Genomic DNA, 14,731 nt, shown 5'->3' with positions numbered 1-14,731 from the left:
CACCCATCACTACTAAGGTAGTAGAATGTCGCCGCTGTCAGTCTCAACGCATATTATCTAGTACTTATACCGTTACTTATCCTTAGTCGTGCGCTGCCAGTATACATAATTGGGGCCGTACTGGCGTTGGTCACAATGTGCTCGAAGCACTTCTACTCGTAGCTCCATGCCTTGTCCGTTTGTATCGCGACCAGTATGCCATAATCGGGATCTCACTGGCATCAATCCTGATATGCCGGTTGGCACTCTTGTTAGTTCGGTGCTTTGGCTCTTTAAGCGGCACCAATCGCTTTGCAGAGTTGAATTTGTGGTATTTACGAATGTTCATCAGAGCCCTCTGTGAACTTCACCACATCCTGGGCAACACCCCAACATAGGTTCTAGGGGGGTCCGTAAAGCCCATGGGTCAGATTATGGGGTGAGGCGTCTGCCGAAAAATAAATTCTCACAATAGTGGTTGAATTAAGGATTTTCTTTTACATTTTCACATTCAGACATTCAAAGGTATATATAAATTGAAGATTTCCTCTGAAATCCCAATGTAACTGGAAATCAAAGGGATCTAAAGTTTACAAGAATTCCAAAGATTCGGACCAGAGTTTGCAAGAGATTCTTAGAGAAATACCGTTTTGAAGATACCCGAATAATTTCAAAAGATTAATAGCCAGATCAAATACCGGATTTACAATATTCCCAAAAGAATCCCAGAATGGCTTCCAGAATCCCAGAATTGTTACAACAAATCTATAATGCCTATCGGAAACCCAGAAATACTATAGGTTTGATATTATATATTGGCTTTTCTCGGTGACAACAGACAAAAACAGACCAAGCTGTAAGATTGCGTTCAGTATGTTGCGTCTGATGAGGGCTGAAGTGAAGTAAGCCGAAACGCGTAACGCAAAATATGCTGTTTTTGTCTGTTGTCACCGAGAAAAGCCAATATATAATATCAAATAGAAGTTCACGGTGATCAATTCAACCAATACTATAGGTATTTCAGAATTCCAAAGTTTTATATCCTGCAAATAAAGAATAAAATAATATGTTAATCAGTCCACAGTCCGGGAAGTCTCTCCTCTGCACCTACAGCAGAAAATCAGAGAATCTGGGATGTCAGAATTCTTACATAAAATTAAGAATTACTGTTAAGGGCTTACCCGTTCTTCCTCGAAGGAATTTCCACCGTTTAGTGATTACGGCCCAGAAAAATAGCTGCGATGAGTGTACCAAACGGGAAACTGGATATTGTCGTCCGCACTTAGCAAATCCTCATTGGAATTACAAGCCACTGGTCTGACAATGCTATTCGGTTCAGGTTTTGGTCACTTGCACTGGTTCAAGTTGTTGCCGTAAGCCAATTTAGATTCGTTACACTTTTGGACACTTATTAAAAAAGGCTATTTCACTTGGCAATTAATCTTTCCTTCACACGCGAAACGACCGAATCAATCCCGTAGGTTATCACTCCGACGGTCTAGATCGAACTGACCTTACTCTACTATATATACGATTCGCTTCACTCTGTCTATAAACTCGAAATTGAAACGCGCACTACTCTCGTAATCACTTATTTCTTTTCTTCTCAAGGTAGGGTATACGATACAAATTCATAATTTAGTTCAATTTCAATTCAATTCTCATCATTCCGGCCACCTTGAACTTGCTTGGCTAGTTCAACACTAATCGTCGATGGATTCGTAGTCGTCTGGGGATAAAAAGACCAGGTAGCCTTGACAAGGTTACTATAGAGGACTGGAACCGCAATTACCTGCTAGGTTCCCAACGTATTTTGACAGCTACTAAAGGTACGCTGCATTTTTGTCTATCTTACACGAAAATATACTCAAACAGGTAAAATAGTTATGAAAATTCGTCAGATTTGTACTGAATTCGGAATAAAAATTCAATTTATTCAATTCAATAGGGGTATCTAGTTTTTTTTTTACATATCATGATTCTACGTCAACAATTGAGCCAGGATCCAAAGTTTCATAAATTTCCGTGCCCTGGAACTTTAATTTTTAATTTTTAATTTTTAAAATACATTTGAAGTTAATATGGAAATCGCTTTTGAATCATTGCTCCGCAAATGTTACTACGGGACGAGCTTTTATTATGTAAATTGAAATGTCATTGAGTCTAACAGATTTAAATCTTCATCAATCATTTATAACGTCAAAATATTGAAGCGCACTCAAATTGTATTCTAGACAAATGTACTCTTTCGATCAAGCTACGAAAACTTTTTCAGTGCCAATTTCACCGGTTTGAAACTAGAAAAGTGCTTAAATTTCATCATCAAAATGACGAATTGTCATGTACCAACATGCAGGAGCAAATTATATTCGAAGAAACCCTAAAACAGAAGCATGTAAACCGGTTCCGACGATCAATGTGCAGAGAAACCGATCGTTAGGCTAAAACATGAAAACAAATAGCACGAATCTTGTCGTCTGTTCCAAGCACTTCCGAGAATCAGATAGCAGGACCATAGCGGAAGAAAATAAAGAAAATCCTGATTTATGTTTTGAACAACTATCGAAAATTAAATTATACTAAACAATAACAACAAGCAAATGCACCTTGTGTTATTTATTTTATTAAACTTTTCAGTATACTTAACTCAAAACCGACCTAAATGTCACTCTCACTCCTATGTATTTGGGCCCCTCTTGTGACCTAGACATTTGGTCAAATTTTCCAAATTATATCAGATTCAATTCCTGCATTCCGTACAATAAGGCCTTTCTATGTACAGATAGTAAATATATTCTTGTATATAAAAAAACAACTTGCACGGCTAGTTATTTCTGAGGGAGCTAATGGGTTGTGATGAGAAACATGAAAAATACTCCTCATAAATAGAACAAATGCATCAAATAACCTCCTAATCGGATACGTCACAAATTATTCTGCTAAGCTATCGATATTTTGTTATCCTAAATACCTAAATTTACTTGAATTGCATTAAAATATAACAAATCCCATACAAATCCGGTAAAAGTTCATAACTATCTACTAATACTAATGCACAGGCGTGAATAGCATACCTTCTATAGCTGTCAATATATTTAGGTTCCCACGAAGGCATCGAGCAAATTTCGGCGTGCTCTACCAGCTTCAATCTTTGGATTCCGGAACTTGGTTGTCCGGTACTGGTAGCAGCGCGATCTTGGCAACGGGTCGAACAACGGCCTCGGATGTTGCGGTCTTCAGAGTGACGACACGTACTACTCCGTCCTTTCCTGGATGCACCTTGATGATTTTTCCGAGCGGCCATTGGATCGGCGGAAGATTTTCGTCCTTAATCACGACGACAGAGCCTGGGGTGATGGTGACAGGGTTCTTGCATTTCGTTGCTCGCGATTGGAGCTGCTGTAGATATTCCGGTACCCACCGGGACCAAATTCGCTGGAAGCGCTTCTAGGTCAACTGGAAGTGGGCGTTTGTCCGGAACGTCACAGAGGTTATCTTCCGGAACGGCTTGAAAACTTTCCCCAATCAAGAAGTGTCCTGGCGTCAGGACTTCCAGGTCTGAAGGTTCGGTTGGGATGGGAACCAGGGGTCTGGAATTCAGGCACATTTCACTTGGGTCAGCAGAGTGCACATGTCCTCATAGGTAACGTTGACGGTGCCGATTTCACGCAATAGATGGTTCTTGGAGGACTTGACGGCTGCTTCCCACAGTCCACCAAAGTGTGGGGCACGCTGTGGATTTCACGTATCCTTCCACGGCGGGCGACGAAACGGTGGAGGGCGGCTAGGAAAGCCGGCGTGGACAAGTCGGAAACGAGCTCGATGTGGACGGCACGGGTAGCGAAGCACACAAATATGGCGATGTATGCTTTAGTTGGAGCCCGGTTGCGCACCGGAGACTTGATGTAGACGGGACCGCAGTAATCGACCCCGCACACGGTGAACGCTCTGGTCGGCGAGACCCTTGACCGTGGCAAATCGGCGATGCTCTGCTGCACCAAGACGGGTTTGCTGCGGAAGCACTTGTGGCATTGATGATACGTACGGCGAACGAGGTTTCGGCCATCGATGATCCAGAATTTCTGGCGAATCGTGGCGAGCATGAGCTGGGGATCAGCGTGGAGCAGCATTTCGTGGTAGTACTTGGCCAGCAGAGGGGACAACGGATGCTTGGAAGAGAGGACAATTGGGTGTTTAACATCTTCGGATACGACAGCACTGCCGAGTCTTCCACCGACACGGATAACACCTTTTTTGCCGAGCTTCGGCTTTAGCCACTTCAGCGGCGACGATATAGGGAAGCGTTCTTCGGAAAGTAGGCTAGACATTTCGTCCGGGAACGACGCACGCTGAGCTAGGCGGCAAAGGGTAACGTCAGCTTCGTGGAAATCGGTTGTTGTTAGGGTCTCGAACGGTTCAATCGTAGACTTCTTAGAGGCTGCCTTTAGGACACGAAAATATCGCATCCAGTATGCGATGGAACGACGAAGCATGCTGAAGTTGGAGTATCGGCTGAACAGTTGGTTGGAGAACTCGGAGTCGACGGTAACTACCATAGTAACATGTATTCTGGCTTCCGACATCCAGGAGGGATCGAGTGATGGCAGTTCACTTATGGGCCACTCAGATGGTGGCAGGGATAACCATTCTGGTCCGTTCCACCACAGCGAATTTTGCTGAATATTGACCGGATCAACGCCACGGGAAAGGGGATCAGCTGGATTGCAAGTCCCGGAAACATGGTTCCAATGACAGGATGCGGTAGTTTCTTGGATGTGAGCTACCCGATTGGCCACGAAAGTCTTCCATCGGGCAGACGCCAGAACTGCACCACACAACTCCAGACGAGCGATGATTTGCGGATGGGCCAACGGTGCAACCTTGGATTTGGACGTCAGCAGTCGGATACGCACTGCTCCAGCGGATTCTGTCCGCACTTAACAGCAAGCTCCATACGTCTTCTGAAAGGCGTCGCAGAAAAAATGGAACTGGAACGAGGTTGGATTGGCCAAGCATACGCAGCGTGGAATTCGGAGGGTGGCGATGGCGTCGAGCATCCCGTGGAACGTCTTCCACTCTTTTTGCAGATGTGCTGGAAGCGGACGGTCCCACTCGTATGGATCTCCTTTCTCGGTCTTCAACGCCCACAAACGCTGCATGAACAACTTGGCGACTACTATGATCGGTCCCACCAGGCCAAATGGATCGAAAATCTGCGCTATGTACGACATGATCCTCCTTTTCGTGAGAACGGGTGCCGGTAGTGGCAGTTGAACTTTAAACGACATCATGTCAGACCTGGGTTCCCAAATAAGCCCGAGGGTTGACACCGACTGTGCATCTTGGAGATCATAGTACGGCGCAAGTGCCAAAACTTCGGCTGGAACGTTGGCAAGGGCTTCAGGCGAGTTTGACGCCCACTTTTTCAGCGGTAGTCCCGCTGATGATAACATGTCAAACATCTCCTGGCGTACGCGGATTGCGGACTCAACATCTTCAGCACCAGTGAGGCAATCATCCACGTAGAAGTCCTTCTTGGCTTTCGGCGCAGCTGCTGGATACCTTTCAGTTGAATCTTCCGCAATTTTTACGACCGTGCGTGTCGCTAGGAACGGTGCGGAAGCCATCTCATACGTAACCTTTTGCAGCTCGTACGTAGCAATGGGCAAACTTGGATCAGGACGCCAGAGGATGAGTTGGTACCGACGGAAAGAGGGATGCACCAGGATTTGTCGATACATCTTCTCGACATCGGCTACGAGGGCAATCTGGTGACTGCGGAAGCGGAGGTGGATCGACAGTAGATCTTCTTGAACGACGGGCCCAACCAGCTGTAGGTCGTTCACGGAGAATTCAGAAGAAGTTTTGCACGAAGCGTCGAAGACGACGCGGACCTTGGTCGTTGTGCTGAATTCTTTGAATACCGGGTGGTGCGGCAGGTAGCAGTGTGGCTGGGATTCATCTACTGGATCCACGAGTTTCACCATGTGCTTCAGGTGCTCGTATTCTTCCATAAAGCGACAGTAGGCCTCCTTGGTTGTTGGATCACGCTCAAGTCTTCTTTCGAGGCTCAGGAAGCGGCGTTCGGCGATTGATCGAGATTCACCGAGAGTGACAAGCGGATCGCGGGTGAGTGGTAAGGAAACGACGTAACGACCCGACGAATCGCGAGTGGTGGTAGTGGAATACAATTCTTCGCACACGTTTTCTTCGGCGGTGAACTTGGAGCACTGTTCAACGGCCTCTAGCTCCCAGAACTTCTGTAGGGCTTGTTCCAGGTGGCGATCGACGGTAGTGAGATGGCAAACTCGAGGGACTTCGGGTGATTTGGTTGGTACTTTCCCTGAGATAGTCCATCCGAACAGGGTTTCGACGAAGACAGGCTGTCCTTCGCCAAACGATATCTTACTGCCGGTGTGCAGTTCGTGGTATACTTCTCCTCCGACAACTAGGTCGATGTCGGCAGGAACGTGGAAACGGGGATCGGCAAGGGGAACTTTGGGAAACTTCTACGAGGTAACGTAATTATAATTAGCTGATATCCATCCGACATCCGAGAATTCATAAGAAACAACATCATTATCGTAATGCCAGATTGAACATAATTATCGTAATGAGTATCTTCGTATCTGCCACACGATGTTCACATGCAAAATTGTCAATTGATATTGAAAGCTATCAGTTAAAAACTGTGTAAGTACTCATAAGAACACTAAGCTTAGAATTAGGCTCTGTCCCAGTTGGGACGAAACGCCAGAAAGAATAAAAGATCTCTCAAATAAATTCATAATTCATTATCGGAATCTCAAAATTCTTTTCTACGGAATTCTCAAAGTACCTTTTGAAATATCAAAGCTGACAACGTTTTCCTATGATATTTACTCAAATTTAAATTATTCCATTTATTTCAACAATCGCTAAGCATGAGTAGCAACCTCTGAAGCTAACTACCAGTAGCTTTGTAGTAAATGCTACCTTTATTCATAGCAACGCGTTGTTTGTAGTACGTTGGAAAGGAGTAGAAAGAGAAATGACACAAACATGTTCCACTCGTGTTCCACATATAGTGTTTACTACCGATAATGTAGTAAACTCAACTTTACTACATGTTTATTCATCTTATTCATACCGCCCAATAATAAGGGAACACGTACTGTCTCGTGATGTTATTCTAGTTTATAGATCGTACTTTCATATTGCATAGGTTTTCGATTCTTAAGATTCATCACGCAACTGATTTGTGCTGAATAATGACTCATTTAGCAACGAGTTTTTATTAATTGCAAAAAATATATACTCCACTTAAAAGATAAATCTGTTTTACAGTACTCGTTGTTATTTACTATGATCTGAACAGAAAAATCCATTTCTATTATTGCTGTATGCTTAAAATAGGTGATACTTGACGAGAGATATGAAATAGAAGAAGCGTTGAACAATTTCCACAACCAATCGAATGCTGTATATACCTAACGGAAGTATATTTCCCCTGTTGATCAGATGCAAATAGAGCACCAAAACCATAACTTTGAGGAAATACATTTCAACTTCGCAGGCAAAGATGCCGTTTGTATTCCATTGATGCAGCATGAAGAGTAGAATCGCTGATAGTTTGGCCAATACAAACGTGCGTACTCGATATTACCGGATTGTATAAGTCCGCATCAACACCTGGGTCTGTACATTTTTTTGCGAATCGTCCGTCTGACGCTTGTCATTGCCCAACTAAAACAGTGACAAAAAATTTGCGACATTGGTCGCATATTTTCGATAACCTTCGCCGGAATCGATAAAACTTTGCCAATTTGGTTCCCCGTCTCTGATCGAATGCCATTGGCACACGGTGGACATATTCTGCCGATCGTATTGGGGTGTGAATGCTAATCACGCCGTAACGCACCTGTTTCGAGCGTCGCACTTTTTTGGAGGTGAGAAAATCGTAAAAAACACATAAAGCATGCGGAGACAAATTGCACATACCTGATTAGGCATTGGGGAACGGTTGCCCAAATACAAGATACCAGGTAATTGGCACTGGAGGCCATTTGTTATACGGACACGGTTTGAGGATCGCGCGGGGGATGATCATCTAACAACTTTTGTTTAACCTTCGGGCTCTCGCGCTGTTGTACTTTGTACAACAGTTGTGATTTATATGCTATCATTTTGCAACAAAGATATCTATCGACACCAATCCAAAATGTATTTTTCAAGAATCTTCTTAAGAACAATACTCGACAGTTTTTATTTACAGTATGGCTTTTTATAATACGGTAAAATCAACAAATGTACATGCAAGTCGCATAATAATGAACGCACTATGTACGGTTCGAGGAAACCACAGATTGAAATCTCATATCTTAAAATCCAGATAATATAGAAACTTGGGGTCTTTATTAAAGTTATTCTGGAGGTGAAGCGCTATCTGATGGTACCTCCTTTAATTCGGAATTTGACCGCTAGGTGGCACTAGTGGGCATGGAAGTTTTACTTTTGTTTTGCAGATATTTCAGGGTCCTGACTATTTAGATAGATGTCGTCTTCGGCAAAGTTGTTTAGTAAGTTAAGAACTATCATTTTTCGAGCTAGTTGATTCAAAATTTTGCCACTAGGCGGCGCTAGTGTGCATGAAATTTTGTTTTGTGGATACTGAAGGATCTCGACTTGTTAGACAGGCACCTTCGACAAAGTTGTTCAGAAGCTCAGTGACTATCATTATTTTGCAAAATCTCGAACTTTAAGGATTAAGGAATTTGAGCTACTGAACAACTCTGCCGAAGACTCCATCTTTCTAAGTGATCAGGCTCCTGAGATATTTGCGAAACAAATGTTTTATGTTCACTAGCGCCACCTAGTGGCACAATTTTGAATCAACAACTTTGCCGAAGACGTCATCTTTCTAAGGGGTCAGAATCCTGGGATATTCGCAAAACCAAGGGTGTTGTACAAAGTACAACGCGCGACTACTCGCGTTACAAAAATTCGCGCGACGACCGAAAGGTTAAAAAACTAAGTGTGGAAGAAAGCGCTTGAATTGCAAGGCTTACCTTCAAATGGAATACATGTGTAAGGTTCTTCTAACGACATTTGTAAGAAAGCTGCTTACCGTACATTTTTGGCTACCAGCATTCAGATGTTTAACCTACCCAGATCATAAAGAAATAACTCTAGGCATTGCAATCTTCTACACTCAAAATAAAATCAATTCCAAATTATACGAAAAAGTCAACACAAATCACCGATCGCTCTTCAAAACCCTTCACGAATGACCTCATACTTAACCGTGCTACTTTTATCCATTCCAGGTCTCGGTCTCACCTCGGAGTACCTCAACGCGCGGAACGCCATAGCCGACCTGCACCCGGCGAGTTCCCTGGCCAGTGCCGACTTCCACTTCAGCATCGATGCTGCCAGCCGGCTCAACTCGCCTCGGCCCGGCAGCATACGGGCCAGCGTCAGTCGGAAGCGTGCTCTCTCCACATCGCCATACTCGGACTCGTTCGACATCAGCTCGATGATCCGCTATTCGCCCAACTCGTTGGCCTCGCTGGTTAATGCGTCGCGCAGTAGCAGTGCCAGCGGATCGTACGGCCACCTGTCGGCGAGTGCCCTCGCACCGGCACTCGGCGTCCACGGTGGAATGCCTCCACATCTGCAGCACCTGTTGAGAAGTAGTGGATTCCTGCATTCACTGCCTGGACATCATCCTCCGACTGCCAGCATGTTCTCACTGCCACCTCATCATCCGCTGCACCCGGGACACTCTCTAACCAAACCACAGGTATGTTTCGGACACTTTGGATTCCCTGAAGCAACGATTCTTCATGTTTATCTCATTTCAGCACATCGCCGATCTCTCGAGCAAGAAGCCGGAACAGCCCAGTTCTACGAACCAGGTGACACGTGTCGAGGCGGACAGCGCCAGCAATGCCCAGCAGAAGAAGTCCCGCATTAAACGGGAACCCTCCGTCAACGTTCCATTGCATAAGGGAAGCCCTCCACATGGATCGCCTATGATTACCTCCAACCACCAGCTGAGTCCTACATCAACTCAAGGTATGACTAACGGAACCAACAGTGTGTCCGCGGGAGCGACATCTACGACGCACCATCTTCATAACAGTCACCATCATCACCACATGAATGGAACCGGATCCACGATGGGAGGTGGCCACTCTGGGCTGAATCTGAGCCCGATGCACAATATGATGGACGGAGGCTGTGGGCTCGGAGGTTCCAAGGTGGACTCGACGGACCCCAAGGATGAGCCGGGAGATTTCATTGAAACCAATTGCCATTGGCGAGATTGCTCGTTGGAGTTCAACACCCAGGACGAGCTGGTCAAACACATCAACAACGATCACATTCACGCGAACAAAAAATCTTTCGTTTGTCGGTGGGAGGACTGCTCCCGGGACGAGAAACCGTTCAAGGCACAATACATGCTGGTGGTGCACATGAGAAGGCATACTGGAGAGAAGCCCCACAAGTGTACGGTAAGTTCAGGACGGGTTGAAGCTCTACGGGACTCGGATATTGAAGGGCATGTTTTGTATACTTGCAGTTTGAAGGTTGTTGCAAGGCGTATTCTCGATTGGAAAACCTGAAGACGCATCTGAGGTCGCACACGGGTGAAAAGCCATACACCTGCGAATATCCGGGCTGCAGTAAGGCTTTCAGCAATGCTTCCGATCGAGCAAAGCACCAGAACCGCACCCACAGCAATGAGGTAAGTTTCAAACGCGATCAATCAAACATAGCAAACCTAACGTCTACCCATCTCGCTTCTAGAAACCATATGTCTGCAAAGCCCCAGGGTGTACCAAGCGCTATACCGATCCGAGTTCGCTCAGGAAGCACGTCAAAACGGTCCATGGGGCGGATTTCTATGCCAACAAGAAGCACAAGGGCAACGGGCACCACCACGGAAATGGCGGAAGTGGCCATGGCGGAGATGGCGGCGACGATGGAGAGGGATCCAACCATATGTTTGATGGAAGCCCGAGAAGCGAGGACATGCAGAGCGGCAAGACGACGAGCATGAGCAGCCCAAGCATCAAATCGGAATCGGACGTCCACTCGCCGGGACAACCACCGATCAACAGTCCGATGTCGATTTCGGCAATGACGGCTGGACTGGTCGATGACTACGATGGAAGCAGCATGCAGTTGGGTAGCCTCGGAGCGATCGATGATCCCGCCTGGCCATACGTAGATGAGGATCTTGAGGTAAGTTTGATTAGAGATAAGATTCTAATGACCTACTCACTAATTTCGGTATTCGTTTACAGGTTGCCGACTTGCCTTACGTTCTACGAGAAATGGTGGATCTGGGTGGTCCTACGGCAGCAACTGCTACGGCTGGAACCCGTAGTAGTAATCCGAGAAATCGCTTCAAGAATCGCATCAACATCAAGGGATCTCTGATGAGCAATCCGCTGTCCAACATCCCGGAGATGAACGCTCACAACCGAAACTTTGGTCTAGGTGAACTGAATCGAAGGATTACCGATCTCAAGATGGAGCCGGGAACAACTCCCCCGCCGCAACCATCGCCGATTTCAAATAAAAACTGCCCAACGGATCTTGGTAACCTGAGACCTCCAACAACGGGTCCATCCTGTACCAACACGATGATGACCAACGCGTACCTCAATCCGGGACAACTGCGACGGGATAGCAACAACAGTACGACCAGTAGCTCATACTACAGCATGCGATCGGCAGATATCAGCCGACGAAGTAGTCAGGCTTCACAGCAGAGTTCCATCTCCACGATGCGTCCCAGCAGTTACTACAATTCGTCCTTCTACGATCCGATCTCACCCGGAAGCTCACGGCGGTCAAGTTCAATGTCTACGGCTACAACCGGTGGCCAAAGCTTACCGCCGCCTCCGTCCTCGCATCTGATCTCAACGCATCTGCAGCGGTTCAACACACAGGGTTCGATGGGTCATAGCCATGGTCATCCAGCAGCCGGAAGCTCACGGCATTCGATACCGAACAACATGAGCGGAGGAAGTTACTACCATCAGCAGCAAATGCTCGGCCATATGGATAGGAGAATGTCCGAACCAGTCGCCGGAAATCAGCACGCAGGTCAGTACGGCACTGGAGCAGGAATGGTTGGTCGACCTAGCTCCACAGTTCCCAAGAGCAGTACAGTAACTTCAGGAGCTGCTTCAGCTGCCACCGCTCCTCCAACAAAGGTTCCTTCACCCGCTACCAATAAGCTTCACCCGAATCAGGAAGTAGTTCTTGACGAAGTTGAGGAAGATGAAATGGTCGAAAACAAACTGGTCATTCCAGACGAGATGTTGCAGTATTTGAACCAGGTTGCCGATCAGGAAAGCAAAGTGACAGTACAGCAAGGAATGTCTACGCCAAACTCCGCTACTACTCCAGCAGATGCTTGCGCATGGAATCCGAACGAGAACTCGCCTCCAGCTTACCCCGGGGGAGCACCACCTCGTCCACAACCTCCATCCACTGCTGGCTTCAATCAACCGCAGTCAAACCTGAACAAGGTTCTAATGAGCCCTCAGTCCCAATACAGCAACGACGATTGCAGTATGATGAGCAATGTGATGTCTCCGCAGACTCCTCAGCACCAGATGATGTCTCCAATGATGCCCGCCGAAAGTGCCGGGCCTCTCACCCCTTCCAATTATGGACCTCAACCACAACCCCAGCGACCTGCTCCTCCCGTCCAGTGTCAAATCCAAAACTTCAACGGCCAGATCTTCAACAACAATTTCCCTCAGAATCAACCGCCGCAACTCAGGCAAATTGCTTGCTCGAATCTGATCGGCTACTTCCACCGAACGGACCAGAGCGCCCACCATTGCTGTCTGGCTATGATGATGCAAGGGTCCCTACACATCAATCAACCTTCCGGGTCCTCGGCCCCCACCTCCAATTCCGCTCAACAGTACAAAAACCCCTTCAGCTTCAGCAACCCCAACACTTTCCCACCATGCCAACAATCCCAAACCGCTCCACCCCAGCAGCCCTCAAACCCGGCGGACGTAGAAATCCAGTGTGGCGACATCAGCCAATCCCAACTGTCCCCTCCGGTCGTTACCAACCCTGCAGTTCCTTCACCCTCCACACCACCATCCCAACCGCAACCTGCTCCGAAACCCATGGAAAGCAGCCTACAAACGCCACCGCTCCCTTCCACTCCAACCGGATTCGGTGAAACTTCAGCAACTGTCCCCTCGACACCCCACACGATCGCCGCAACCGTTCCTCCTCCGCCAACGGCGACAACTGCCGGCCAGTCCACCATGGGTTCGGACACCTACCAGCGCACCCTCGAATACGTTCAAAACTGCCAGAATTGGGTCGAATCCGCTGCGGACATGGTCAGCAGCAGTACCCATCCGACAGGGGCGAACGCGGCGGGAGCCACGGCCGGAACCACGACTGTGCCACCTCCTCCTCCACCGGTGGCCTCCTCCAATCTGGTGATCAACGACATGAGCACCTCCCTCAGCTCGTACTTCGAGGAGGATCGCTACTTGCAGATGATACAGTGAATGCATTCGAAGCTTCTTCGACTTAGATAAATTGTGTTTCGTTCTTCCACTCAGACTCTCATTGATTGAGACAAACTATTTTCTTTTTAAAATATATGTTTTTGTTTTTTTCTTTATGAATCGATCTAGGCTAGCTTTAGGCGTTTAGTTTAGGGAAACGTTTCTTCTCAGTGATCGCAAGCCGTATAGTTTAGAAGTTAAAGAGCGTGAAATGAACGTGTCGATTTCACTCAGTGTGAGAGTATGTAGAGAAATATTTTACAATTCGTTCGGTTAAGTGCGCGCATTTCGTAGCCATGTAAGATTCTAAGTTTTGACTTTTGAAACCATGAGAACAAAGACGATAGATTTCCTGTAGTATACTTTTTTATTGTTCCACGCGAGAAATAGTAGGACGCTTGCGCGAATAAGTGTGTCATTTACTTAAAAGACGGTAGGTGACTGTAATTATACGTTTAACTAGATGAAATATATTACAGAATGGTGTGAAATGAATATTTTCGTTATGGAAAACAATTCAAACTTAATGTGACATTACTGTTAAGCAAATGCGTGTGAATGCTAATGATGGATCAAACTATGAGTGAAAATATAATAGAGTAAAAGAAAAAAGTTATCAAAAGGCATAGGATTAAATGATCGGAGACAAAAGTGAATTTATTATTATTTGTGTAAAGAAATTTGTTTGTAACGTTCATTTATTTCGCTCGATTAGAAGTCTTATTCTAAATGTACAGAACTGTTTAGATCAGCACAATTAAGAGAGATTCAAGACAATTTACGATGAATAAAGATTGGTTATGTCCTAATAAAAAAAAAGTTGCACTTTGTTACTTCCATGTCGAAAGTCTTTAAATAGTGAAAAATAGAGAAACATAAACACAGATTGGAGTACCTTATACCTTTTAATTCCGCCTCTAAATGCTTATCTTTGACAGATACTCCAATCTACTTTTAAGTTTCTCTATTGAGATTCTGCTCAGAGTATTCGAATACATTAACAAGAGTTAAAAAATAGAGAATATTTGTAAAAAAAAATTGTATGCATACTTCCCGCAGGAGTTGTCGGGGCGGTTTGGCCAATGGGGTGGAATGAGCACCCCTTGAAAACCGCATAAATTTTCAAAATTTCATCTGAAATAACATGCAACCCCAAAGCTTATAAAAAAAGTAGCAATAGCCATGTTATAAGTCAGTGTTCAAAACTCAAA

At 45.8% G+C, this 14,731-nt stretch overlaps 1 protein-coding gene across 3 annotated transcripts in view; it reads left to right on the top strand.

The window, feature by feature from the left end:
• Window positions 1-14,172, top strand: part of LOC5575731 (transcriptional activator cubitus interruptus) — a 345,566-nt gene extending 331,394 nt beyond the window's left edge. For all 3 annotated transcript variants that reach the window (XM_021857425.1, XM_021857426.1, XM_021857427.1), the window contains exons 3-7: window positions 9,285-9,760; window positions 9,822-10,475; window positions 10,544-10,708; window positions 10,771-11,208; window positions 11,271-14,172. In XM_021857425.1, coding sequence (XP_021713117.1) covers window positions 9,285-9,760; window positions 9,822-10,475; window positions 10,544-10,708; window positions 10,771-11,208; window positions 11,271-13,520 — 3,983 coding nt within the window. In that variant the 3' untranslated portion in view covers window positions 13,521-14,172. The remainder of the gene's footprint in view (window positions 1-9,284; window positions 9,761-9,821; window positions 10,476-10,543; window positions 10,709-10,770; window positions 11,209-11,270) is intronic.
• The last annotated feature ends 559 nt before the right edge of the window (window positions 14,173-14,731 follow it).

Source organism: Aedes aegypti, chromosome 1 (assembly GCF_002204515.2).
Source record: "Aedes aegypti strain LVP_AGWG chromosome 1, AaegL5.0 Primary Assembly, whole genome shotgun sequence".
NCBI classification, from domain to species: Eukaryota; Metazoa; Arthropoda; class Insecta; order Diptera; family Culicidae; genus Aedes; species Aedes aegypti.
This window is presented reverse-complemented; position numbering and strand designations above follow the sequence as displayed.